General features: G+C 34.9%; 15 protein-coding genes and 3 pseudogenes across 18 annotated transcripts, besides 4 other annotated features; 12 read left to right on the top strand and 6 right to left on the bottom strand.

Moving 5' to 3' along the window:
• Positions 1-10414: part of a mobile genetic element that runs on past the window's edge.
• TVAGG3_0785750 (organellar and viral DNA polymerase type B) lies at positions 19-790 on the top strand (the record flags this gene model as incomplete). The annotated part of the gene is made up of 1 exon (XM_051246556.1): positions 19-790. A coding segment is annotated over one exon (772 nt), but the record flags the coding sequence as incomplete, so codon positions are not given.
• On the top strand, positions 1363-2544 carry TVAGG3_0785740 (organellar and viral DNA polymerase type B; the record flags this gene model as incomplete). Its single annotated transcript, XM_051246555.1, has 1 exon — positions 1363-2544. A coding segment is annotated over one exon (1182 nt), but the record flags the coding sequence as incomplete, so codon positions are not given.
• On the top strand, positions 3220-3795 carry TVAGG3_0785730 (organellar and viral DNA polymerase type B; the record flags this gene model as incomplete). The annotated part of the gene is made up of 1 exon (XM_001290884.1): positions 3220-3795. The coding sequence occupies one exon, from the start codon at positions 3220-3222 to the stop codon at positions 3793-3795; it is 576 nt and encodes a 191-aa protein (XP_001290885.1).
• On the bottom strand, positions 3953-4516 carry TVAGG3_0785720 (uncharacterized protein; the record flags this gene model as incomplete). The annotated part of the gene is made up of 1 exon (XM_001290883.1): positions 3953-4516. One exon carries the CDS (start codon positions 4514-4516, stop codon positions 3953-3955), a length of 564 nt encoding a protein of 187 aa, XP_001290884.1.
• TVAGG3_0785710 (uncharacterized protein) lies at positions 4835-5095 on the bottom strand (the record flags this gene model as incomplete). Its single annotated transcript, XM_051246554.1, has 1 exon — positions 4835-5095. One exon carries the CDS (start codon positions 5093-5095, stop codon positions 4835-4837), a length of 261 nt encoding a protein of 86 aa, XP_051082029.1.
• On the top strand, positions 5141-5575 carry TVAGG3_0785700 (uncharacterized protein; the record flags this gene model as incomplete). The annotated part of the gene is made up of 1 exon (XM_051246553.1): positions 5141-5575. The coding sequence occupies one exon, from the start codon at positions 5141-5143 to the stop codon at positions 5573-5575; it is 435 nt and encodes a 144-aa protein (XP_051082028.1).
• Positions 5603-6086, top strand: TVAGG3_0785690 (uncharacterized protein; the record flags this gene model as incomplete). The annotated part of the gene is made up of 1 exon (XM_051246552.1): positions 5603-6086. A coding segment is annotated over one exon (484 nt), but the record flags the coding sequence as incomplete, so codon positions are not given.
• TVAGG3_0785680 (uncharacterized protein) lies at positions 6389-6893 on the top strand (the record flags this gene model as incomplete). Its single annotated transcript, XM_051246551.1, has 1 exon — positions 6389-6893. A coding segment is annotated over one exon (505 nt), but the record flags the coding sequence as incomplete, so codon positions are not given.
• On the top strand, positions 7205-7663 carry TVAGG3_0785670 (repellent protein 1 family; the record flags this gene model as incomplete). Its single annotated transcript, XM_051246550.1, has 1 exon — positions 7205-7663. One exon carries the CDS (start codon positions 7205-7207, stop codon positions 7661-7663), a length of 459 nt encoding a protein of 152 aa, XP_051082025.1.
• TVAGG3_0785660 (uncharacterized protein) lies at positions 7711-7947 on the top strand (the record flags this gene model as incomplete). Its single annotated transcript, XM_051246549.1, has 1 exon — positions 7711-7947. The coding sequence occupies one exon, from the start codon at positions 7711-7713 to the stop codon at positions 7945-7947; it is 237 nt and encodes a 78-aa protein (XP_051082024.1).
• TVAGG3_0785640 (protein of unknown function, DUF4106 family) lies at positions 8776-9477 on the bottom strand (the record flags this gene model as incomplete). Its single annotated transcript, XM_051246548.1, has 1 exon — positions 8776-9477. The coding sequence occupies one exon, from the start codon at positions 9475-9477 to the stop codon at positions 8776-8778; it is 702 nt and encodes a 233-aa protein (XP_051082023.1).
• TVAGG3_0785630 (protein of unknown function, DUF4106 family) lies at positions 9633-10053 on the bottom strand (the record flags this gene model as incomplete). The annotated part of the gene is made up of 1 exon (XM_051246547.1): positions 9633-10053. A coding segment is annotated over one exon (421 nt), but the record flags the coding sequence as incomplete, so codon positions are not given.
• Positions 10415-10739: 325 nt separating the features above from the next.
• Positions 10740-11681: a mobile genetic element.
• A 1246-nt stretch (positions 11682-12927) lies between these two features.
• On the top strand, positions 12928-14626 carry TVAGG3_0785600 (annotated as a pseudogene). Its single transcript has one exon. A coding segment is annotated over exon 1 (1699 nt).
• A 265-nt stretch (positions 14627-14891) lies between these two features.
• Positions 14892-15785, top strand: TVAGG3_0785590 (protein of unknown function, DUF4106 family; the record flags this gene model as incomplete). The annotated part of the gene is made up of 1 exon (XM_051246546.1): positions 14892-15785. One exon carries the CDS (start codon positions 14892-14894, stop codon positions 15783-15785), a length of 894 nt encoding a protein of 297 aa, XP_051082021.1.
• Positions 15786-15871: 86 nt separating this feature from the next.
• Positions 15872-24351: a mobile genetic element.
• Positions 16160-17110, top strand: TVAGG3_0785580 (protein of unknown function, DUF4106 family; the record flags this gene model as incomplete). Its single annotated transcript, XM_051246545.1, has 1 exon — positions 16160-17110. A coding segment is annotated over one exon (951 nt), but the record flags the coding sequence as incomplete, so codon positions are not given.
• On the top strand, positions 18907-19163 carry TVAGG3_0785570 (annotated as a pseudogene). Its single transcript has one exon. A coding segment is annotated over exon 1 (257 nt).
• A 1046-nt stretch (positions 24352-25397) lies between the features above and the next one.
• Positions 25398-27772: part of a mobile genetic element that runs on past the window's edge.
• Positions 26354-26809, bottom strand: TVAGG3_0785550 (annotated as a pseudogene). Its single transcript has one exon. A coding segment is annotated over exon 1 (456 nt).
• Positions 26840-27436, bottom strand: TVAGG3_0785540 (uncharacterized protein; the record flags this gene model as incomplete). Its single annotated transcript, XM_051246544.1, has 1 exon — positions 26840-27436. The coding sequence occupies one exon, from the start codon at positions 27434-27436 to the stop codon at positions 26840-26842; it is 597 nt and encodes a 198-aa protein (XP_051082019.1).

Here is a 27772-nt window from a genome sequence, read left to right as displayed (position 1 = left end):
TTTTATTTCCTACTAAAGATGTATCGGAAGTTGTCTAAGTTAGAACACTCGGAAATAAAACAACTTCTTACAGAAGCTAACATAGATGTTGCAAAGCATTACGCAACAAACAAAAAAGCACTCGCCGACTTCATTAAAGACTACAATGGTGCAATAAGTTATGATAGAATTCATGAGTTCATAAAGCCGCAACGCGGCGAGGACGAAGTCCATGCAAGAACTTTTCCTTTAAATGACGTTGCTATTGACTTATATCATAGACGTTCAATACCTCATGAAGTAAGGCGTGAGATGTTTGACATAACAAATGCAAACGTTGGTGAAACAAGAAGAAGAGACGACACACTGAAACAACAGAGAAGAGAGATGTTTAAAAATGCTATAGAACAAGTTCGCAAAGCTAACGATGTCATTCGTTCCATTGACGACAAACCAAAAGAAGGTGAGAGATGGTTAAAGAAAGATGAAGAGAATAGGAAGAGAAATGTGAAGTCAGGCAATAGACTCATTGACTTTAACATCGAAGCTTTAGATGAACCAAACAGAGACTACTTACACAAACATTTCGGTAAGGTTTTCATGAGACTCTTAGAGAAAATTAAAATAAACTCCCAACAAAGATGGATGGTATGTTATAAACTTGGTGGAAAGTATGAATGTTCTACGTTAAACCTCAATAATATTGGAACATTACTACATCAGCTCTTGAAGGAGAACTTTATATCAGAGATAGAAGCAAATGCTGCAGGTATTGTTGAAATGCACTATGACTTCTTCTTGACAAACATAAAGAATCTTACTGAAATAAAGATGTATGATTTAACAGAATATGAAGGCTTAACGATGTCAGATGTAAAGAAAGGCAAACCAAAAAAGAGACCATATAGAGATGAAAGCACACTGACAAATGACCAGAAAGCCATTTTGGAAGCTCTTAAGCAAACAGGAAACCCAGCACTTATAGAAAGCTTTTGGAAAGATAATGGTGAAAAGAAGTTTTATAAGAAGAGAAGCGGTCAGTTCTGGAAGTATCTTTGCACATTACCTATAAATCTTGAACGCTACCAAATTTTCAATGAATTGAACAAAAGAACTGCAGCACTTATGACAGAAGACAATTGTTTCGTTTATGCTTGCATTCAGGCTGGAGTAAATGAAGAAACTATTGACCACATGAGAGAAGTCATTCGTGTTAGAGACTTTCCTCAAAGTAAAGTACAAGAAATTTCTGACGCAACAGGTATAGCATTTAATGTTACATTGGTTTTTAATGACTCAAGACATAATGAAATAAAGAGATATATACCAAAAGAATGTGAAACTGTTCGAACTATTGACTTACTTCTTGTTGAAGACCACTACATGCTAAATGAAAGATTACCAATGACAACATATTTCATTCGCAACTATATAGAAATCTTGAAGGAGTGTGGTGGAATGAACATTGAGAAACAGATGAAGATTTATACAAAGAGAGAGAACAAATATGTAGTTCGTTATGATAGAACAACACCGTTATGGGATGTTATGAAAACATTGTGGGAGTGCAAATATTTCGAACCTATTTCTTATGGAGAACTTTTCACATATACGACTGATTTATATAAACAGAACCCTGCACCATTTAAAGATTTGACGTATGCTCCAAAGTATTGTGTACAACTGAAGAAGAAAGCAGAGTCAAAAGAAGTAAATAAAAATAAGTGCAAGTTCATTCCTGAGCACGTTTTCTTTGCTGACTTTGAGTGCAGTACAGACGGCTTTCATAAAGCTTTTAACATATGTTACGACAGTGAAGATGGTTCAGTGAGTGAAAGCATTTGGGGTCAGAACTGTGCAACAGAATTTTTGGAGCGACTTCCTGACAAGAGTTTAATATATTTCCATAACCTCAGCTATGATATAAACTTCATCTTAAGACACATGACAGAAGTGAAAGGAACTCCCATCATTAAAGGTTCACGAACAATGCAAATAACTGGCTTATATAAAGGACGGGCAATTATTATAAAAGACTCTTACAGTGTTATAAATAAGAAGCTTAAACTATTTCCTGCTATGTTTAACTTACAAACAGGACCGAAAGAAGTATTTCCATATAACTACTACAGCAGTGTTTTGTTAGCAAATGACAACAGAACTGGTGTCATTTCTGAAGCGTGTAAGTTTATCCAGGATGCAGATACATTCATGAAAAACATAGATTCCATCAAAGGTTGCAGAATAGATGAGAACCACTTCGACTTAGAAAAATATAGCACGTTTTACTGCAAACAAGATGTAAGAATTTTAAGAGAAGGTTTTGTAAAGTTCCGCAATGACTTATTGAAAGAGTTTGATTTAAACGTTTATGACTACGTTAGTATTTGTTCAATTGCTAACAAATTATTTGAGAACAGAGTATACTTCCCGAATGGAAATCTTTATGACCTCTCAAATAAACCAAGAGAATTTATTTCGAGATGCATTCAAGGTGGAAGATGTATGTTGTCAGATAACATGAAACAAAAGAGCGAAAAGAAACTCATTGCTGACTTCGACGCTGTTTCATTATATCCATCCGCTATAGCAAGACTTTATACTTTAGAAGGAATTCCAAAAGTATTGAAGGATGAGATGTTAAGCACAGAGTATCTCATGAGACATTTATTCAATGACGACCAAAAGGAACCCATTGGTGAAAAGTTTATGTCTGGCTTCTTTGTTCTCATTAAGATAACAGAGATTGGAATACATAGACACTTTCCTTTAATAGTTTGTGACCCTGAACTAAATCCAGAACTTAACGTTCCCAGAAGTTCAAACACTTGCTGTTTAATGTATGTTGACCATATAACATTACAAGACCTCATAAAATATCAAGGTGTCAAATGTGAAGTGTTGCAAGGATACTATTACGATGGAAACAGAGATATTAGAATAAGAGATGAAGTAAAGAAGTTGTTTGAGTTAAGGTTAAAGTATAAGAAAGAAGGAAATCCTTTGCAAGAAAATATAAAGCTCATTCTGAACAGTATTTATGGCAAAACTATTCTATCTCCTATTGAGTCAAAAATAACCATAGTAAATGACAAAGATGCTATAAGATATGCCATCAGAAACTACAACCATATAGTGAAGTTCGAAGGTTTGGATGGTTCAGATAAAACTATTTTCAAGCTAACGAAAAGCATTTGCAGACACTTTAACTTCTGTCCACTTGGTGTTAACATTCTATCTATGTCGAAGAGAATAATGTGTGAAGTATTCTGTACTGCTGAAGATATGGGACTTCAAATATTTTACCAGGACTGTGATAGCATGCATATTTTCAATGAAGACATACCAAAGCTTGCAGCAGAGTTTAAGAAGAGATACGGTAGAGAACTTATTGGTAAAACATTAGGGCAGTTCCATTCTGACTTCGCAGAAATAACACCTGGAAAACAAAGTTTAGCATACAAGTCAATATTTTGTGGAAAGAAGACCTACATAGACTTACTCACGAATGATTTAAATGAAGTTGCATTCCATGCACGTTGTAAAGGTGTAAAACAAGACGTTCTTGCTTTAACAGCTAATGAAATGTTTCCTGAAGCTATACAATGCTATTACAATGAAGATAAGAACATTCACATACCTGTTGGAACATATGACAAAGACTCTGAGTTCAGTTTAATGAAACTTTACAAAGCACTTCATGATGGTCAAGAGATTGGATTTGACTTATGTAAGTCTTCTAGTCCTTGCTTTGCTGAAAAGTTTAACTTCTCAATAACGACTAAAACAAGCTTTATTCGTAAGTTGAAGTTCTGAGGTCATTTATTTTTGTCAGCAATGAGGTCATGAATGAGGTCAGCAATGAGGTCATGAATGAGGTCATGAATGAGGTCAGCAATGAGATCATGAATGAGGTCATTTATTTTTGTCAGCAATGAGGTCATTCGTGATAAAAATAAAGCTAGCGTAGATTTTACAATACTGCGATGGTAGAGTTTAAGAGTTGTGCTTCAATGTAGAGACAGTCCTTATGGTCTGGAGGTAAGAACACTGGGCAGTTATGGTCATGAGTGGAGAACATGTCTATCCAAAACTCACGATTGAAGCCAGTTAATTTATAGTATTTAGGGTTAGGAAGTGGTGAAGTTCTTGTATGACCAATGAACTCATTTTCAACTCCCTTACTTAAGTTTGAATATAATATAGCTTGCTTTCTATCCCAAATACCAGGTGTTACAATCTTTGAAAATTCATTTTTCCTCGGAAGCATTGCATCATAATTGAAAACATTCTTGAAATCATCACTTGGTTCAGAGATTTGAAATCTTATACGTAATGGATTTTTTTTCTTTTTAGCTACTTCATTGAATGGTGAGAATACAACAAACTGACAGTCATGAGTTCCATCTTCATTTTCATTAAATTCATAATGAAAGTCTATAAGTTGTGGCCGACTACCTTCTTCCTTCAGTTGTGCAAGAAACTCACGTAAAGGCTGTAAAGTTTGTACTTCAATGTTGAACTTTTTCTCGAACATCTCATTAAATGAAATCATACATTGCAACAATGTTGTATCGTCTTTAAAGTATTTGTATATGTGAATGTTTTGGGCGCTTAAAGACTGTTCGTCATTTTCTATCTCGACTTGAAGTATAAAGTCAACCTTTCTGAAAGCACGTGTTATATACATAGATGTTATGCCAATGTACTTCTCTTCATTTATGTTCACAATCCAGTCTGTTGGAAACTTAAACGTTACTCTGTTCCCCTTTATTTTGACGTCAGGGTTTTCACTACTGAACGCAACAGATAAAGGTATTTGTCTATACATTTAGTTCCAATAAAAATAAACCATTTACTCTTTCTTTGCTTCAGCTTCTTTAGCTTTTGCTTCAGCTTCTTCTCTAGCTTTTTTCGCCAGTAGTCTTGGGTTCTTTTGTCTTCCAGCAGCTAATGCAGCAAGTTGTTTTTCACTAAGTTTTCTCTTTGGTTTCTCTGGCTTTTGTTCTTGTTTTTGTTCCTTCAGTTCGGATAAAATTTGCTCACGAATTTCTTTCTTCAATGCTTCAACATCTATGACCCTTTGGGTCTTGTCCGTAGGACTTGTCTGAGTCATTTGACTGCAGATAAAAAACAAAATTAAAACTTTAACCGATGTAAAATGAGCTTGTCAAAATCAGAGCGAGAGTCTATTATATTAAATGACGCAAGAGGAATACAACATCCTTTCTATTACGTAAGTCAGAGTAAAGATGGTAAAATATACGTAAGAAAAAGAAAGGTTCCATTAGCGAATGCAGAGAGCGACAACATTAAGGTGCATGGCAAGGGTGAAGTCCACGAAGCCCATATAAAACCTTCTGTTCAAACTGAAAAGTCAATAGAACAAGAAGAAAAGAAGCCAGATGTTCTTTCAATAACGAACCAAGAGCTTATTGCAAAGTTCGTGAATTTCATTGAAAAGCAAACCGAGTCAAAGAATCCTGACCCACCAGTGAAAGAAGTTGAGACAAAAGAGAATGTACAGTTCATTGAAAATGTCAAGAAACAACTTCCACCACGAATGCCAAGAAGAAGAGTGAGAATAATGAAGTAAATAGATATTTTTATCCGAAGTAAATACATGCAGAACGAACAGTTAAACGAATTTACTCCAGCAGAGCATATTCATCAGATTCGCTCATATTTCGATATCATAGACAATGCAGTTCAAATTGGTGACACTAATAGAAAATATTCTGACGCAAAGATTCCATCACAACCTGGAACTGCTAAAGATAACACATGGGTAACATTCAATCTCTCACCTCCTGGTGAAAATATGTTGGACCTTTACAATACATTCATTACGTATAAAATGGAAGGTCAATTTATTGCAGATAAAGAAATTGGTTCAGGTTCCAATAAAACAAACCCACCAGGATTTTGGATTGGTTTCGATGACGCTTTCTATGCAGTTGCTGGATATCAAATCCTTGCAAATGGTCGTATCGTATATTCTCAAGACAACGCAAGAGAAGAAGCATATATAACTTCAAACTCACAAACTACCGAACAAATAAAGAAAGTAGATGTTTTCTCAAAGACTCGACATGAAGATGTATGGAGTCATTCGGGAACATGCAGAACAGGACAAATTGTTAGTGGTCCAATTACAGCAGGAAAATCATTTGATTTTAAGCTTCGTTTAAGAATTCCTGTTAGAAGTTTTCCATTAGAAGCTATAAGATTTATTCCTGCTTTTGCTGGTAACATTCAGCTTAAAGTAAAGTTCAGTAGCGACGCCTTACAATGCACATCTATATCTGTAAATGATATCATTGCTTTCAATCCAACTCTTAAAGTTGCATTTGCTTCAGATTCAAATCCACCGACAAATAAATTTGTTCCATGGAATGAACCATTCACTATGATAACGAAGGCAATAGAAGCTAGTGGAACAGTTACTATTACAACTGTAACCCAGCAACTATTTCGAACAAAGATGGATTTTAATGAATGTTTCATTCATCCAAAGTCATTCTCTTTAGACCCTAACATTTATACAGAACTTGTAGAACATTATACAAACGAGGCTTTATGTTTTCCTGTTAAAGTTATGGATTGGATTCCTATGGACGGTTCATTCTCAAAGAATACAGATAGTTCAAGTGCAACATTTACAGCAGCTTATACGCCTATTAATGTTAAAAGTATTTGGGCACTATTTAGAAAGAAAGACAACTATTATGTTAATTTTGAGAACCCTAAGTTTAAATATCTTCAGCTTTCCATGGGAGCTTATGGAAATATGCCTGCAGAACCTGAAAAATCATATGGACCTGTATTTTATGAAATGGTTGCGAACGCCTGCAATACAAACAATGATATGATAGGATTTAATGAAGATGTTATGAGGTCATTGGTGGATGATGGTAGTGTGGAACATAAATGGGATAGCTATGACAACACACATTTCTTATGTGGTTTTCCAACAGAAGTGGACTTTTGCTTCCAGCAAGGTCAAACATCTACTGCTCCAATAACATACAAATTGTCTGTTAAAGGACCTATTGAACTAGCAACTGAAAATGTACCAAAGCCACTTATTGGATTTATGAGGGATTGTTGCTTTGCCATTCAGGTGCGTGCTAATGGAATCCCCATAATAAGATTAGATGACTATAACTTAGCCACGGACGACAGTGAGGAATAAAGGATGAACGTTTATTTTTAAAGCTTATAAATGAGTTCTTCATCAAGCTCTCGCGAACCTTCACCATCTATGAAACAAACTTTACCAAACGATTATGGAGCACCTATTGAATATTTCTTACGAGCTGCACAATGGCAAAGAGCAGTCTCACCAAGGTTAGGTGTTCCACCAGCTCCTGTCAAAAATAGCATTTGGTCAAGTCCTTATATAAAATATGGTCTCCCACTAGGTTTGCTAGCTACAGCAGGAGCAGTTATGATGTTGAAAAGAAATAAAGCAAATGTTGTAAATAATACTGAAGTAGCTGAAGTTAAACAAACTCCAACACATTCGCCAAAACCAACGCCTTCACAAACAACACCTTCAATGACTCCTGAACCTATGGAAGTACAAACTCCTGTTCAAAAGTCAACTCCTAAACCGACTCCAACATTTAAACCAGAACCTACACCACAAATAAATCGTAAAACTCCTGCGTTTCCTTACTGAAAAATAACGTTATTTTTATTTAATATTAAAATTTTTATTTGATTGAAATGACGACTAAAGTCACTGAAGCAATGAAACAAAAGTTTTTGGTAGAATACATTAAATCAGGAACTATTCCAGAAGGTTTTTACGTTCATACTATGAAGGATGGTAGAGTTCAGTTTAGAAAGATAAAGCAACCATTAGATAAAGAAGGAATTTTGAGAAAGATTAAACTTCATGAGGACAACATTGCTGAACTTAAGAAGAAGCTAGAAGAGTTGGAGAAAGGAAGAGAGTTATAAAGCAATGAATTCAACAGACCCAAAGGGTCAGAGCCGCAAAGCGGCTAGGTTAGAAATGAGGTTAGAAATGAGGTTAGATCTAACCACTTCACCTAAATATATTTTTTCACCTCTGACAACGTTTATTTTTCATTAGTGAGTTCGTTAGTGAAGTCGTTAGTGGTTGGCGGTTTTGTAAATATTTAAGGTTAAGTTAGTGTTGTCGTTTGTGTTATAAAGCAATGAATTCAAGTGGGTGAAAAACCAGGTGAAAAAAGAGGTGAGATTTCACCACTTCACCTAAATTTATTTTTGTGCTATGTTTTCATACGTGTGAAGGTAGTAATATCATTTATTTTTAAGTTTATTTTTTATTTTATTTTTATGTAAATGACGAAAACTATTGAGATAACAAACTACAACGGTCATGAGTTCAAGAATTTGTTCTTCGTTCCTCGTGAAAATACATTCTATCAGATACGAGGGAGAAAGGGTAAAGTTAGTTTGAGCGTTTACGACAACAAACATAATGGGAGATATATAAAAGCAATAGATACAAACGGTAAGCGTGTTTCATTAGCTTTGTCAAAACTTACATACATTTATTTTGACAGTGATTTTGACTCTGACGATTGGAGTGACAGCAGCGATACTGAAGAATATGAACTATTGTGTGAAGCACAGCAATGGGAAGCGCTGCAATACTTTTGTAAATGAGAACATTAGTGGGAACGTTAGTGAAAACGTTTATTTTTCATTAGTGAAGTCGTTAGCGAAAATGTTACTGAAGTCGTTAGTGAAGTCATTAGTGAAGTCATTAGTGAAGTCATTAGTGAAGTCATTTATGTGTCAGACGGTTTTGTAAATATTTAAGGTTAAGTTGGGTAAGGTGGAACGCAGTGCCACAGTACCCAAGTTAACCATACTAACTTCTCTTGGAGGGTTTGGTGGTATATAAGTTCCACCAGCTGGCACATATGTTCCATCTGCAGCATAATGTCCTACCTGACTTTTCGTTTTTAAGAAAGCATTTACTAGGTCTTTTTTGGTCTGTTGTAACTCTTTTTCTTGACTTTCCACAACAGTTGCTCTAACGGAGTCATAGGCACTTTGAACTGCCTGTCTCGTTGCTGCATCTGTTATTTTCGTCATATTTTGTGCTACTTCTTTTAACTCTTTGTCGAAACCTTCAGACTTCAGTTTCTTTCCAGATGAGAAGTCGTTCACTAGTTTCACCTTACTATGAAGAGCTTCGAAGGCGTTCTTAAAGTCAGCATTCATTAAAGCTTCATTTGAACTGTCTTCATCCGCTTGTATTTTTGTCCTTATTGACCCTATAAGTTGGGCTGCTTTAGCGTTGGCTTGGGCATCTAACCAGTCATTGTTAGCTTTTATATATTCTGCGCTTTTCATTGCCTTTTGCATGGCTGCGTCGTTATTTTTACTTTCTTGTGCTAAGTTTTCATACTGTACGGTTTGGTTTTGCAACTGTAAAAGTTTTTCTGCCTTTACATTTGCTTCAACTTCTTTTTTATACTCATCGCTATCCATATATGTCTTCAGGGCTTTTTGTTTTATTTCTTCATCTTTCAGTACTTTATATCGAGTAGTATGGTTTTTCAAATTTATGACATCTTGTTCCATTTTTGCTACTTCTGCTGCTTTTTCTGACACTTTTTTCGCATATTCCTCTGTACTTAGTTCTTTCAGTTGTTCTTCTTTCTTCTTTTTCTCTACGTTTAACTCATTGAGTTTCTTTGTGTGTCTGTCATATTCTAGTTTCTTTTCGTTTTCACTTATTTGTTTCTGTATGTCTATGTTTGACTTTTTGACATCTGTTATTTGATTTTTGAGTGAACTCAAATTCATTTGACTTTGAGGGTTATAAGCTGTTCCGTCTGCAGCTCCACCATAGCCTGCCATTTTCGCTAAAAGTGCCGCTCTTAAACCTCCACTCTGTGCACCAAGAACTCGGTTTAAAAGCATAGGATTGCTTGACATTTGTTGCAACATAGTGGGGTCATTCAGCATTTGTTGTTGCAACTGTTGTTGTGGTGTTAGTCTTACTATTGGATGTTTCAATGCTCTCTTCCTCTTACGTATATTCTTACGTAGCTTACGTGGCATTTTAAGTGAAGTTAAAAACATTTACGATGAAGAAGTTTCGACAAAACATTTACGAAGAAATCATGAAAATTCAAGAGGTGAGAAAACAGGTGAGAAAACAGGTGACATCTCACCTCTTCACCTAAATTATATTTTTGGGTCATTTACGCTCATTACGAAGAAGTCTTGACAAAACATTTACGAAGAAGTCTTGACAAAGCATGAAAACATATATAATTTGTGAAAAGCGACACATTATATAATGTTTTCGACCCAGAAGACTAACAATTTTCCGAATAAAAACTTCATTTATACTAAACATCTTCAGGGCTAGAAGGCACGAAGTGCCTGGAAGCCCCATTACCTTTTTTTTTTTTTTTTTATATATAACATGATTAGGTCTTCCATTGTTGCATGCTAAGTTCGGTCAAAATGTAAACCTCTCAATTTTATCGTCGGGGGAAGTAACTCAATTCCTTCAAAATTATTCTTTAAATATTGAATTTAAAGTTATTTAATTTGGATTATAAATAAATAGGCTAATACAATATTTAAAAATGAGAAAAAATAACTTTTCAAAGAACTTTTCATAATCTCAAAGAAAATTTTTTATTCAATAATTATATAAATTAATTAACATTCATAATGAAATTGGATTTTTTTTATAAAAAATTGGTCCTACTTAACTTTTTGAGAGAATTTGGCTTTCTCGTAAACGAAAAAGGGATTTGACGGAGTCAAATCCCCGCTCACAAAAAGTGGACTTTACATGTCAAATTTTATATGCATGTAATGTCCACTTTATGAGTTTTAGGAAGGAATTGGAAGCCATGAGTTACTGACATTGCATCAGTATCTCATAGCTCCAATTCCTTCAAAAAATGGGAGAAACTTTGTCCGAATAGTTTACATTCGGACAAAGTTTCTCCCATTTTAAGAAGGAATTGGAGGGTAAGAGATATACCATATGAATGTATATCTCTTACCCTCCAATTCCTTCTAGAAAGTGTCCAAACTTTGGGTTAATTGCAAAGTATTAACCCAAAGTTTGGACACTTTCAAGTGGAGATGGAAGGCTTTGGGGTATATATTAATACAATATACCTCAAAGCCTTCCATCTCCACTACAAATGTGAGAAACTTTGTCCGAATAGTTTAACATTCGGACAAAGTTTCTCCCATCTTTCAATGTAATTGCTACCTGTGAGGTACTGACTTGAAGTCAGTGCTTCACAGGTAGCAATATCCAAAAATTTAAAAACATTTTATCAGTTCGTTAGAGAACTAGAGCCTCCTAGGTACTGAACCAGAATCAGTGCCTAGGGGACTCTAGTGATCTATATAAATCTGAGAAACTTTGAGGAAATTGTTCGACATTTCCTCAAAGTTTTTCAGCAATTTAGCGAGGAATGTTCGTTATCGTGTAGATATTTATAATATATACATGATAACAAACATTCCCCGCTAAAATATGTAAAATCTTATAAGAAATAATTGCAAAAGAATAACAAATTGCAACAAATTTTATATGAAACTGAACCTTATGAGGTAGTGATTCAAGATCACCGCCTCATAAGATTCAGTTTCAATCTCAAGTATCTCAAAAGTAAGGCTCTATTTTTTGCCATGTAAAGTGTCACTTTTCTGTCCAAATGATAAGTTATTCAGAGAAAGTTTCCCAGCTATCAGAGGGAATTGTTCCTTATGAGGTATATATTCATACTGTATACCTCATAAGGAACAATTCCCTCCTTAAAACGAGAAAACTTGTTCGAAATTGTTTATCATTTCGAACAAGTTTTCTCGTTTTTAATAACAAACTAAAGGCTATGAGGCACTGATTATATATTAGTGCCTCACAGCCTTTAGTTTCTAATAGATAGCTGGGAAACTTTCTCCAAATGATAAGTTATTCAGAGAAAGTTTCCCAGCTATCAAGAGGGAATTGTTCCTTATGAGGTATATAGTTATAATGTATACCTCATAAGGAACAATTCCCTCATTAAAATCGTAGATATTTTTTACTTATTACTCATGCTTTCAAAATCACAATCCTCTGAAAAGTTATTTTTTATTAAGAATTTAGAATTTTGATAAATACCTTTTTTCAATTTGATATAAAAAAAAAAAAAAAAAAAGGTAGTGGGGCTTCCAGGCACTTCGTGCCTTCTAGCCCTAAGAATTTTTCCCAAGACCCAAGAGGAGGACCGAACCCCAGCCGACCAGCCGTTGACTTTTTTGTCGAAACTTCTTCATCGTAATGAGCGTAAATGACCAAAAAATAATGTTTAGGGTAGAAGGTTAGATCTAACCTCTTTTCTAACCTCATTTCTACCCTCTTGAATTTTCATGATTTCATCGTAAATGCTTTGTCGAAACTTCTTCATCGTAAATGTTTTTTACTTCACTTAAAATGCCACGTAAGCTACGTAAGAATATACGTAAGAGGAAGGGAGCATTGAAACATCCAAAAGTAAAACTGACACCACAACAACAGTTGCAACAACAAATGCTGAATGACCCCACTATGTTGCAACAAATGTCAAGCAACCCTATGCTTTTAAACCGAGTTGTTGGTGCACAGAGTGGAGGTTTAAGAGCGGCACTTTTAGCGAAAATGGCAGGCTATGGTGGAGCTGCAGACGGAACAGCATATAACCCTCAAAGTCAAATGAATTTGAGTTCACTCAAAAATCAAATAACAGATGTCAAAAAGTCAAACATAGACATACAGAAACAAATAAGTGAAAACGAAAAGAAACTAGAATATGACAGACACACAAAGAAACTCAATGAGTTAAACGTAGAGAAAAGAAGAAAGAAGAACAACTGAAAGAACTAAGTACAGAGGAATATGCGAAAAAAGTGTCAGAAAAAGCAGCAGAAGTAGCAAAAATGGAACAAGATGTCATAAATTTGAAAAACCATACTACTCAATATAAAGTACTGAAAGATGAAGAGATAAAACAAAAGCCCTGAAGACATATATGGATAGCGATGAGTATAAAAAGAAGTTGAAGCAAATGTAAAGGCAGAAAAAACTTTTACAGTTGCAAAATCAAACCGTACAGTATGAAAACTTAGCACAAGAAAGTAAAAATAACGACGCAATGCAAAAGGCAATGAAAAGCGCAGAATATATAAAAGCTAACAATGACTGGTTAGATGCCCAAGCCAACGCTAAAGCAGCCCAACTTATAGGGTCAATAAGGACAAAAATACAAGCGGATGAAGACAGTTCAAATGAAGCTTTAATGAATGCTGACTTTAAGAACGCCTTCGAAGCTCTTCATAGTAAGGTGAAACTAGTGAACGACTTCTCATCTGGAAAGAAACTGAAGTCTGAAGGTTTCGACAAAGAGTTAAAAGAAGTAGCACAAAATATGACGAAAATAACAGATGCAGCAACGAGACAGGCAGTTCAAAGTGCCTATGACGCCGTTAGAGCAACTGTTGTGGAAAGTCAAGAAAAAGAGTTACAACAGACCAAAAAAGACCTAGTAAATGCTTTCTTAAGAACGAAAAGTCAGGTAGGACATTACGCTGCAGATGGAACATATGTGCCAGCTGGTGGAACTTATATACCACCAAACCCTCCAAGAGAAGCACCTGCACCAGGACTACCTAGAACATTTACATCGTCACATGGACATAGACACAGGCATGCACCAAAACAACAACCAACAGTTCAAAATCCAGCACCACAACAACAACCAGAGCAAGGACAACAACCAACAGTTCAAAATCCAGCACCACAACAACAACCAGAGCAAGGACAACAACCACCTCCACAACCAGCACAACAACCAACAGTTCAAAACCCTGCACAACAACAACCACAAACAGAGCAAGGACATAAAAGAAGTAGAGAACAAGGAAACCAAGAATTCTTAAAAATGCTAAAGGAAGACTATGGTTACCCAGATACTCTTGACTTTAGTGACAGATATAAAGAAGCTATTAGAAAGTTCAAGGAAGGAAATACTGACCCGAACCTATTTAGCTTTATGGTTCAGCACCAAATGGGATATAATTTCAAACCTGGAAAATACAAGCTCGCTAAGGGATATGATTTAATAGCATATCATCCAAATGACATGACTGAATTTACTCCGAGATATTTGGTGTCAGAGCTAAATGACAATTTAACTCTCTTCATGAAACGCGTAAAAAATAGAGACGGAACGAAAGAAGAAAGGTTTATGAGTCCGGATGACTTAGAAAGGGAACTTGTTGAAAACGGTCTCGGAATATATGAAATGCCAGCAGATGAGGTACAAGAAACTCCACAGGAAGAAGTTCAGATACAACCAGACATGGAAGAAATAGTTCAGCAACAACAGCTAGAAGAGCCTGAAGGAAACGAACAAGTCACTCCTTTGGAAACTAACTTCACAGAACTAGATGAAGATTTGGAACAGCCGAAAAATCTTGACCCTCAACAAGAGTATGCGGAGAATATGGAATATTTCCAAGAGTCTAAAAAAAATTCGGCTGACATAGTAGAAGAATATCGAAAAATGTTTGCCGACATACAAAAGACTCCAACACCAGATGAAAATATTCAGCATAGAATGGAAGCACTGAAAGAAAATGTACACAAATACAACAACCCTTTTTACTTACGAGCATTTAACGTTCAATCTTCGGATGAACTCGGTGAAAATAAAAGGTTAAATTTCAAGAAAACATATAGAAATGAAACATTGTTTAAAGTTCATTCAGAACCTAGCCAAGATGGAAACAGACCTACTTTTGTTTCTGCAGACAATGGAACTACAATGAGATGGGGTCATAAAGCTAATCCGGATAGGTGGTTCATAAACTTACAACCACAATTCCAAGAAGTTGTAGACGCAATGGAAGTCAATGGTGAACCAGATATAGCTGGTATTTTCAGCGCGGCTTTAATGCCATTGAAAGATATGAAAGATGCAGATATTTTGGACCAGTATGAAATGAACATGGCTGATGGAAATATAACACCTGACGTTCTAGAACATTTATCTCAAAGAACTACACAGAACCATAAAGATGGTATATTTGGTGAAGAGTTTAGAAAGAAAGTTAGGGAGAGCGAAGGAAGAGAACCTATTGTACATGACCTTGCAAACGAAAGTTTACAAAATGTCATAAAAACTTACTTTGCAGACAATGAACCGAGAAGGGATGAATATTTAAGAAAACTCAAATGGACAGTACCAAATGAAATGTTAGTATTGAAAAACATGTTCCTTGACAAAATAAAACCAACTACAGAAATAAACGACGCAAGACTGAAAGATTGGGTAAAAGCTTTCCCATTCACAAAAGATATAGTTGGTAACATGGAAAGAAAACCAGAATGGCTACAAAAACATATATTTGGAAACGAGCATATTCCATATGGACAGGCACTGTTTGAAGAGCTTGAACCTGAAACTCAGGAAAGAGTCATGCAAACAATACGCGAAGACTCAAATACAAACTATGACAAACTCTTTCTAGGATATAGGTTACCTGAGATGGGCGACCAGAGCCCAAAGGCAAAAAGGACATGGGAAATTTACAACATACTAGGTGAACATGAGGCAAAGATGCAACAACTTGAAGCAGAGGGCAAGTTACCAAAGAAGAAGAGAAGAGTTGTAGAAAGTAGTGAAGAAGTAACTTCATCTAGTGAAAGTAGTGGCAATGAAGGAAAAAGAAGAGTTAAAAACTCAGTCAGGAAGAAAGTAAAGCTTGGTCCACGTGGGTTCTATTATGACACATAAATTCAACTATTCTATATTTTTACCCATATGAAATGTACGCCGCTCAGAATATAACGCCAACAGTTTTGGATGCCATGAATGGAAATGTTTCCGAATGGTATAACGAATGCGACAATGCCATTAGAAGGTCAGAAATAGTTCCTGGAACTTACGAATATACAACTGCTGTTTCTTATGGAAACGTAGGTGAGTTTGGAGAAGGTTCTTCAACAACAGTAGATATTGCTTGCGACAGGTTTCATATTATTTCTATTGACAACTCATTCTTATACGTGGAACAAGACATTGAAATAAAACCTTCTGCCAAGTTGTCTGACAAGAAAGGTTGCAATGGAATTTTCTATGTCGGATACCAATATGCTCCAGAAGTTTTCATGGGATATAAGATATATTCTAACTCTGACTTAGTTCAAACAGTAACATGGGCAAACTATGAATGGTTCGCTTTGAGAAACTCAGTACAACCACAAGCTAGAGAACAAACAGACCAGTACGCAACCATTGAGAAAATAAGAAGACTTGACCCTAACGTTCCAGGAGTTTATGTTAACCTTTCTGGACAAACTGCAGCAGCAGTAACCAAAGTAAAACTGAAACTTAGAGTTCCTTTGTCATCTTTCCTCATCTTCAGGTTTTTAAGATACTTGCCAAACTGGGCAGGAAAAATTTCTATCGAACTTACTCCAAGCAAAAATAACTTAGTCATTGCACCAACGCAAGACCCATTCACTCTTACAGACGTAAAGGGAGCAAATCAAACGTCATTCGCCGAATTTTGCAAAGACAAAGTTGACTTAGACTTTGGCTTCTCAAACCTCAACACTGAAGTAAACTATTATTTCAATGCTGCTGGAACTGCTTGGGACCCAGTTAGGTTTACATGCGAACAGTTTGAATGCAAGAGAATAGAAAGCAGACTTGCAGTCTATATGTTGGACCCAGATATTTCAAATGCTTTAGCTGCCAAATATATTGCAGTTCCACTTATGTTCCCTATACACCAAATATCTGTCAAAGACTTTGCAGGTGAAGTTGGAAACCAAAATCCAGGAACCGCAGGTGCAAGAACAGATATTGCTTTAACAACTGCAATGAAACATGCAGATACTATGTTTGTACTGTTCAGACGAACTATAAATGACTATTCTTGTTTCTACAACCCCGGTATTAAATATCATATAAACATAGATGGCAAATATTATCCAAGAGAAGAATATTCTACAGTTGAGGATATGAGGTCATACAACTTGACATTAGATGCTATGAACTTTAACAACAACTTCACAACAACCATTAACCCTGAAATGCAAAGTTCTATTATGCCATATGTGAAAGTATGGACTCATACAGGAGGTCAAAAAACTCAATATACAAATGGAGACCGTTCAAACTTTTGGCTTGGCATTCCATTTGCTGACTCAGAAGACTTTATGGGTGGTATTTCAACTGTTGGTACAGTTCAATACAATATACTGGTGACAGAGACGGTCCAGATGAACTAAAAGCAAGAAGTTTACAAAACAATAGCACTTTTCACGGAAAGATGCTCTTTTGAAGATTCGTTCGATGAAACCTGCTGGGGCTCCTCAGATTGGCATAACGACAGCTTCCATCGAGCAGATTTTGGCAGCAGGTCAGTAAGTTGTTCTTGAACTGACTTCTCTCCGTCAAATATTGACAGTACGCCAGTTTTGACATAAAATTGTATTATAAACTTACCTTTAGAAATATCTGTAAGTTTTGTGTTTATATTTTGTCTGCTTCAAGAACTTTCACCATTTCAGTTATACCAACTCTCTCTGCTTTATGAAAATATTTTGGTTCAGCAAAGACTGCTATTCTATAACATTTTCCATTGTTTGTGTAAAGAACTATTCTGTCAATGTATTTGTATTGTTTGTGTGTGTAAACTTTGTTCTGCTTCAATTCAATAAGATATCCGAATACGTCCATCTTTTTATTCTAAGTAAAATGTCATTTCCGAAAAATAAGAAGCGTAAGTGTTTCAAAAGGTTTAATGGCGGTGGCAGATGTGAAGTTAAATTCACCAACTCAAACAAACAGTCAAAGTGTTGTTGTTCAATGTCAAAGAAAGAGATGTTGAAGTGGGGAAACCATACGAGGACGAAGATGGTATAACAATAGTTCCTGTAAAAGAAACAACCAACATACCCTGAAGTTAGCAGAGACTTAAGTTCTGTTGCAGATATTCGAAACGACTACCAACAACTTAAAGACAAACTTAAAACTCAGGAGAAGATTTGTCAGGCTTTAGGTATAATGTTAAACTTGGTCGAACACAACCCTGTAAAAGTGAACTCATATGTCATCGCACCTCATGAAGTTTGAAAGAACTATTGAAACTTTTGACAGAGGCAGACGATATAAACATCAAAGAAATAGAACCCGACATTGCTTGCTGTGGTGTTGCATATAATGTCATTGACAAGATATACGTTATGAAAGGAGGTGAAACGTTGAACTTAAAATATAGTTTCCCAGACGTCATAAAAATATTTGACGACCACAACATTTCATTAAAATTTATTTGCTAAGTAAAATGGCAGAAGACACAATGGTTTATTAACTATTACGACTAAAAACCCTGAGTCATATAATTCTATAACAACAAACTTACAAAGTCCTCAAGGACGATATTGTAAACTAACTTTAAACACAATGACGACTTAAAGCCTGTTTTGCTTTTTGACACCAGAAGATTTTATTGTTGTGAATGGTAAAAATACTCCTTTGAAGATACTTACTCAGATATACCACCAACAGGTTTTGTTTGACTTATTTAATACTTTAAGGACGGATGTAACATGTGCTGCAACTAGAGCAGGTTTCATTATGTTTGGATGTCCGACTGAGTTTACTATAAACAATATGAGCTATTAATACAAAACTTATATCTGTGTTTTTACTACCAACAGTTTCTATAACAGGAAAAAGGTGTCATACAAGGAATGTCTATTCCATTGACATTAAGCACACCTATTTTATATATTGTTTCAAACTTAGGTTCAAAGTGCTATTCGAATGTCGACAGAAACTACTATGACCAAAAGATACTTATGCGTATAAACAACACTTTCTCTGCTGGTTTGCCTATTGTTCATTCGAATGCAGAGTTTTCAGCTTTAGTAACTCAAACACTTTAGCAAACATAACTTAACCTTAGTTGACGCAAACTTTGTTCCTGTAAAACTTTTATGTCCTATGTATTTGTCAATGACGGCAGAAAGTTTCGAATTGGAAGATGCAACTGGTGAAAGTATTGTATTACAAGAACAACTTCAACAACAAATAGCTCAAGAACAACAAATGCAACAAATGCAACAAATGCAACAAATGCAACAAATAGCTCAAGAATAAAAAAATATTTTTTTATTTTTATAAAAATGTACAGAATAGATGTTTCAGATTTTTATGACTTCCAAGCCTTCAGAAATATGTGTTCATTTCGAGACTATAACAAAGCAGTCGAGAATTTGAAACGTTTAGTCATTTATGTCGACTCTGCCCCAGAATGTTATGTTATGAAAGAATGGGATGTTGTCTTTAACAAACCAAGAGCAACAATAGTTTCAGAACAAGAATGTAGACAGAAACTTAAGAAAATAAAAGTCGTACAAGTTGGCATGAAGATGTTAAGATGCTTGGGATATCTTATTGTCAAAGTTAGAAGATTTTTCAGTTCGAGGTATAAGTTCTATACACCTTCTCCAAACTTCTATTCTATCTTCACTGGATATAAATACGAACAAGTAAATGGAAAGAAAATATTATAGAAGCTTGGTTAGACCATGTCAAAGAAATTATATGCAATGAAACGAAAGAGTCTATGAGTATATCTTATGTTGGTTTGCAAACATCTTACAACATCCAAGTGCTAAAAAATGAAACTGCTCTCATTATAATTGGAAAACAAGGAACAGGTAAGAACACATTTCTTTACAGATATCTTATGCAAACTGTTAGAGGGCTATTCGACCCGAATATGACAAACTTAGAAATATCTGTGGCAAGTTTAACTCTTCAATAGAGAATATGAAACTTATAGTATGTAACGAACTTCAAAGTATAGATACAACAAAAGTTTTAAACTCAGATGCTTTGAAGAGTCTTATAACAGACAAAGTTGGATTGTTGAAAGAAAATATAAGACCAAAGAGTTTGTGAAAATGTTGTAAATTTCATTATGGTTTCAAACAATGCTGTTCCGATGAAGTTAGAAAGTTCTGACAGAAGATATGTAGTTGTCAGAACGTCAGATTCTCATATGCAAGATACAGAATATTTTGACGACTTAGCAGAAACTTTGACATCTGACTTTTACAACCACTTGTTCTCATATTTCATGACATTAGATATTCTAAGTTCAATCCAAGACAAATTCCACATACCGAGAGAGACAAACATTGTTAGAAGCAAACAAGAGTGTATATGAACTGTTCATAGATGAAACTGACTTTGTGTCATTAGATGAAAGGTCATTGTACGATTCGTATAACAATATTGTCAAGAATATGGTTATATGGCAGCCTCTAAACGTACATTCTTGGCAAATGTCAAAAGTCTTTTAGACGTACAGAATGGTGTATATACAAAGAAAATTTTTTTCTGAGTAAATTTAAAAAAAATATTTTTTATTTTATTTGAAATGTACGCTGAGTTTGTTGGAAAAGACCGTTGGGAAACTTGTTTGTTAGATGAGAAATATGAAATTCACTGTTGTGAGTCATTTGAAGTCAGAAACAAAAAGACAAAAAGAGTTTTAAGCGGATGGGAGGGAAATAACGGATATGCTAGGATGAGGATTGGTGGAAAACACTATTTTAAACATGTTGTCATTGCAACTCATTTTATACCGAACCCTAACAATCTACCTTTTGTAGACCATATAAACCATATAAGAAACGACAATAGACTTGAAAATTTACGTTGGGTTACTCGTTCTGAAAACAATAAGAACAAAAGCAAATTTAGAGATATTGTATTCGAATTTGTCGACGAACTAGAAAGATGAAACAATTGAAATTACAGACATATGGCAAGCATACGTTGGAGTTTTACTACTATAGCGAAGAACAAGACTCTTTCTACTTTTATACCGGCGTAAACTATAGGAAATTACAATATATTTTACTAAGGAAGGCTATGCTTATGTAAACACTAGAGATACAGATGGAAAATGCGTTCAAATACTTCTTAACAAATTCAAGAAGCTATATGGCATACCATTTTAAAACGTTTTTAAAAAAAAATATTTTTTTATCCGATAGAAAAGATGGCAAAATTCATCTCAGTAAATAAGTACATGACAGAAGTCAAAGATAAGTTAGCTCCATTCGCATATTTGAATGTTTACTTCTACCATTTTGAAAAGTCTTCATTTGACAAAGTTTGGAACATCGAACCAGTTAAGTTTGCTATTGTGACTAAAAATGGTGCGAAATTTGAAGACTTAGACATAGAAGGTTTGTTAGCAGTCAAAGAAAGTTTTGACAGAAGGTTCTCAAAACTCGAAAAGGTAAAGCTACAAACTTGTTATACCTTATGAACCAAAGAAAGCAGACGACTATGAATATTATGAGTCTAAGATAGTTGAAGTTCAAGGTAAATTGGGGTAAAAAGATTTTAGAGTCTAAGCCAGTGTTTGCTCCTAAAGAGGAAGAGAACATTGACATTGACCCAGAAATGTTCTAAAAATAAAATTTTATTTTTACATGTCATATCTCCCCTTCTCTGGAACTGGTTCAGGTTCTTTCTTCTCTTCTACTTTTTTCTCTTTCTTTCCTTTCTTCTTCTTTTCTGGTGGAGTTATGTCAAATTTCTCAGAACCATATATTTTTGTAAAAGTTCTTTGTCCTTTAATAGCTCTTCTATTCTGTTTTCTATTTCATCTTCAAGAACAGCGCATGTGTCTCTTTGCATTTCTAAGAATTTTGTTGGACTTCATCTCTCAAGAGGCGTCATCTCTGTCAACAAGTCTGTCATTGACAAACTTAAAGACTGCTCTGCCTAATGTTTTATGGTTCTTGTCATATTCCAGAAACAGAACTTTAGAACAAATTCACCTTTCTTGTTTACACTATGTAAGATTTTATGGTCGACAGATGTTTTGCTGTCGAAAAGCTTGTCTCGAATATAGATAGCGAAATCGCTAGACATTTTCTAAAAGATAAAAATTTTAATTTTTCTAAAAATATGTTAGAAAAAAAGTTTGCTGACATTGACAAGAAATTTGAGAATGTTTTAAACAAGAACAAGAGGAAGTTAGAAAATGCTCAGATAAAACCCATACATGACAAGTTCTTATTTGCTCAGAATGGTGTATAACAGGTCTAATTGCACCGCCTGGGTCGGGTAAGACTTTCACTTATCTTAAAATGGCTGCACAACAACAAGAACTAGATGAGAAGAACCCATTCTATGAGTTAGTTGTTATTTGTAGTACTTCTGGTCAATTTGACCAAACCGTAAATTCGTTCAAAGATATTATAAAGAAGTCTAAGTTAGTATGTATAAAAGACTCTGAGTTGTTAGATTGGATAAAGAAGTACCAAAGAAGAGTTTTGAAGTATAATGCTATAAATGAGTATATAAATTCTAAGTTTAAAGACCCAAATGAGGAATGCAGAGAATATTAGAGAAGAAACACTTCAGAAACAAACAGAAAGAGATAGAATACATTTCGAAGAAATTGCAATCTTACGATTGGAAGACTTACCCTCATAGATGTCTCTTTATCTTAGATGACTTTGCATCTCATCCTTTGTTAAAGAATAGAGAACAAGATATGGTGTCGAATTCTTAAGAAGCTCAGACACTTTAACATCTCAGTTGTCATTTGTGTACAGACAGCAAAGAGTTTAAGTAAGGATGTTAAAAGAATACTTACTGACATTATACTTTCCCCGGATTGTCCGAAGACGATTTCATGGAACTTATGAAAGAGTCCATGGCAGGTAAGTTTGACAGACATGAACTATGGGAGAAGTACAAAGTCATACAAGACCCTCATACTTCTTTCAGAATTCATATCTACGCAAACAAAGTTCAAATTGTAAAAAGTCAAGCGTAAAAATAAAGAGTTCATTTACTCTGCTTGTTTGAAGTTGTCAAAATACTCTGTTATTTTTTCTTTCAGTAGCGGTAAGTCTTCTTTGAAGGTAAGTATTGTACAACCTTTAATATCATAGTGTGTTTGAGGTAAAGTATCTTGAACTATTTGTTTCACATCTTTCATTCGGTGTCATTGAAATCGGTAAGTTTTCACGATAGAAACAATTCTGTCAGATTTGTAAATCTTAGCAAGGTCGTAAAAGCTTTTGTTGTTTCTTCTGACTAAATGCCCACATAACCATATCTCTGTCTTCTTCATTTTCCATCTCTTCAGTATAAATCATATACTTATAGTTCTTTTCCTTTCCTTTTGGTACCGAACGTGTGTATTCTTTTCTGTATGTTTTTGTCTTTTGCTTCAAGCTTGTTCTCTAGCTCTTCACGTTCTTGTCTATGAATTTCATCTAACATCATGAAAATATAACAAGCATAGCGAGGTGAAGCCCACATTGCAACAGCATTTACAAGAGTCTATGTACATAATATCCTCTCAAACCGTTTGGCAATTTTTCACGATTTTTCGTACGGAATCTCGACCGGCTGTTTTCTACCGGTCGCAAACATATTGAGGAAATTCTTCTAAAAGTTCTTTTGTCTTTTGGTGTTTTCAAACCAATGACGTGCTTGCTTTGTAGAACAAGAGCATTCAAAATACTTTGCATTTGGTACATATCGTTCTTTGACCGAACGAATGAGACGTAACTGTTTGTTATTACTGTATGTACTCATATTCTTCATTTATAGCTTCATGGACTATAACTGTTGTTGTGTTCTCTGTTGTTAACATATCTGTTCTTTACATACAAAATAAAAAAAATAAATAAAATAAAAACTAACTTTATTTTTTCTGTCTTAAGGAAACTCATGATTTTTGTGCTGAATTCAATAAAAATATAATTTAGGGTAGAAGGTTAGATCTAACCTCCTTTCTACCCTCTTTTCTACCCCAGTTATTATTTTATAAACGTTTCACATGGTAAACGTTATTTTTTAAATTTTGTGAAAACTCAACGGTTTGACACATGCCCTAAAAATTATAGTTCATCTAACATCATGAAAATATAACAAGCATAGCGAGGTGAAGCCCACATTGCAACTGCATTTACAAGAAGTCTATGTACATACCAACCTCTCAAACCATTTGGCAAATTTTTACGATTTTCATAGAGTTTTGGCGACCCCGATGGAAGTCGGGCTCGCTGTTCTTCACTGTTTTCAGAAAAAAGTATGTCTCGCTGTGCTTCGCTCAAAAGTTCTTGTGTGCTTTGGTTTTTGAACCAATCGTCTGTATGTTTGGTATCGGAGCAAAACATGCTGTCAAAATACTTTGCATTTGGTACATATCGCTCTTTGACTGAACGAATGAGACGAGTTGTTTGTTAAACTGAACCCACTCATATTCTTCACTTATAGCTTCATGGACTATAACTGTTGTTTGTGTTCTCTGATGTTGACATATCTGTCCTTACATACAAAATAAAAAAATAAAAAAAAATAAAACTAACTTTATTTTTTCTATCTTAAGGAAATTCATGAAAATTCAAGAGGGTAGAAAAGAGGGTAGAAAAGAGGTTAGATCTAACCTTCTACCCTAAACATTTTTTTACTGAATTCAGCAACAAAATTCAAATTGTAAAAAGTCAAGCTTGAAAAATGTAAGTGTTTAGTCTTAGTCTGTTGTGGTGCTGGGGCTGTCGGTTCTTCTGGCTTTGGAAGACATTCAGGAAGAGGAACGTCAGCCATCCGTTTGTGTCCTGTCGGAAGGAAGGACTTTTCCTGTTGGAAGGAAGGACTCGGAATGTCGGAAGGAAGGATCGGAATGTCAAGGAAAAATCGGGGAATTCGGAAGGAAAAAACTTTTTTTCTGTCGGAAGGGAAAAACTTTTTCTGAAGTTCGACCAAAAAGTTCTCAATTTTCGAAAATTTGAATGGTTTACGGACGAACAACAGGAAATTTTTTTTCAGTTGTCGGGAAATTTTTTTCCAGTTGTCAGGAAATTTTTTCCAGTTGTCGGGAAATTTTTTTTCTTTGTTGGAAGGAAGGACTTGGAATGTCGGAATGGAAGGACTCGGAATACCAGAAGGATTGACAAGACAATTTACCTTTATAGAGCTACCTGAGCCATCTGAAGTCAAGCGTAAAAATAAACGCTTTACATGTATTTTTTCAGCAACTTCGTCAAATAATTTTATAGCTTTACCTATCTCATCTACTTCAAACGTTTCTTTACCTTTTATGGAGCACCATACATTTTCTCAAACTTTTCAAGTAGTTCTGTTTCTGCAGCTCTCATATCGTTAACGAACACAACCTTAACTCTATTGACTGTACTGTCATATCTTTGAGTTATATTATATGTTCTTCCTATCTTATATCTCTTTGTATTGAAGTCCTTCGGTTTCTGAACGATGTAAAGTAAGCCTTCACTGCAACGTTCTGAGTCGAACGAACCATTATGTTATGAAGTTATATCCAACAACAGTTAGTATACAAGTCTTTGGTATGGTGGCACTGCGTTCCACCTTACCCAATACTTGTGAATTTGACACTTTACAAAACCGTTAACGTATATTTTACAACATGAACGCAAAAACTAATTTAACCTTTAAATATTTACAAAGCCGCCAACCACTTCACTAACGAACTCACTAATGTAAAAAATAAACGTTCTCACTATCGTTCTCACTAACGACTTCACTAATGTTCTCATAAATTTTCCTCAATATCTTCATCATCAGTGTTAACCCTATTGTAGTCATACTTGAAGCCATAAACTTTCTCTAACTTCTTAACGTACAATTTACATAACTTACCTTCGTCATCGTATGGTTTAATGATATATAACTATTTCTATCTTTATAAACAGTCAATGAAAAGTCAACTGGTCTCGGATGTATTTGAAAGAACATGTTATGCTCAGGAAGGAAGAATAAATGTTTAAATGTATGTTTGTTATATGTTTTGATTTGTATGAGTTGCTTTTGTTCTGTCATTACATCCAAATAAAATAAAAATAAAATAAAAATAAACTTAAAAATTAATGATATCACCACCCGCACACGTATGAAAACATAGCACAAAAATAAATTTAGGTAGAAGGTTAGATCTAACCGATATCTAACCTCTTTTCTAACCTGTTGAATTCATTGCTTTATAACTCTCTTCCTTTCTCCAACTCTTCTAACTTCTTCTTAAGTTCAGCAATGTTGTCCTCATGAAGTTTAATCTTTCTCAAAATTCCTTCTCTATCTAATGGTTGCTTTATCTTTCTAAACTGAACTCTACCATCCTTCATAGTTATGAACGTAAAAACCTTCTGGAATAATTCCTGATTTAATGTATTCTACCAAAAACTTTTGTTTCATTGCTTCAGTGACTTTAGTCGTCATTTCAATCAAATAAAAATGTTCAAATAAAATAAAAATAACGTTATTTTTCAGTAAGGAAACGCAGGAGTTTTACGATTTATTTGAGGCGTATGTTCTGGTTTAATGTTGGAGTCGGTTTAGGAGTTGACTTTTGAACAGGAGTTTGTACTTCCATAGGTTCAGGAGTCATTGAAGGTTTTGCTTGTGAAGGCGTTGGTTTTGACGAAGGTGTTGGAGTTTGTTTAACTTCAGCTACTTCAGTATTATTTATAACATTTGCTTTATTTCTTTCAACATCATTACTGCTCCTGCTGTAGCTAGCAAACCTAGTGGGAGACCATATTTTATATAAGGACTTGACCAAATGCTATTTTTGACAGGAGCTGGTGGAACACCTAACCTTGGTGAGACTGCTCTTTGCCATTGTGCAGCTCGTAAGAAATATCAATAGGTGCTCCATAATCGTTTGGTAAAGTTTGTTTCATAGATGGTGAAGGTTCGCGAGAGCTTGATGAAGAACTCATTTATAAGCTTTAAAAATAAATGTTCATCCTTTATTCCTCACTGTCGTCCGTGGCTAAGTTATAGTCATCAAGTCTTATTATTGGTATGCCTGACTGTCTTACTTGTATTGCAAAGCAACAATCCCTCATAAATCCAATAAGTGGCTTTGGTACATTTTCAGTTGCTAGTTCAATAGGTCCTTTAACAGACAATTTGTATGTTATTGGAGCAGTAGATGTTTGACCTTGTTGGAAGCAAAAGTCCACTTCTGTTGGAAAACCACATAAGAAATGTGTGTTGTCATAGCTATCCCATTTATGTTCCACACTACCATCATCCACCAATGACCTCATAACATCTTCATTAAATCCTATCATATCATTGTTTGTATTGCAGGCGTTCGCAACCATTTCATAAAATACAGGTCCATATGATTTTTCAGGTTCTGCAGGCATATTTCCATAAGCTCCCATGGAAAGCTGAAGATATTTAAACTTAGGGTTCTCAAAATTAACATAATAGTTGTCTTTCTTTCTAAATAGTGCCCAAATACTTTTAACATTAATAGGCGTATAAGCTGCTGTAAATGTTGCACTTGAACTATCTGTATTCTTTGAGAATGAACCGTCCATAGGAATCCAATCCATAACTTTAACAGGAAAACATAAAGCCTCGTTTGTATAATGTTCTACAAGTTCTGTATAAATGTTAGGGTCTAAAGAGAATGACTTTGGATGAATGAAACATTCATTAAAATCCATCTTTGTTCGAAATAGTTGCTGGTTTACAGTTGTAATAGTAACTGTTCCACTAGCTTCTACTGCCTTCGTTATCAATAGTGAATGGTTCATTCCATGGAACAAATTTATTTGTCGGTGGATTTGAATCTGAAGCAAATGCAACTTTAAGAGTTGGATTGAAAGCAATGATATCATTTACAGATATAGATGTGCATTGTAAGGCGTCGCTACTGAACTTTACTT

This window comes from Trichomonas vaginalis, chromosome VI (assembly GCF_026262505.1).
Source record: "Trichomonas vaginalis G3 chromosome VI, whole genome shotgun sequence".
NCBI lineage: Eukaryota > Parabasalia > Trichomonadida > Trichomonadidae > Trichomonas > Trichomonas vaginalis.
Note: the sequence above shows the minus strand (reverse complement) of the source record. Positions and strands in the feature narration are given on the sequence as shown.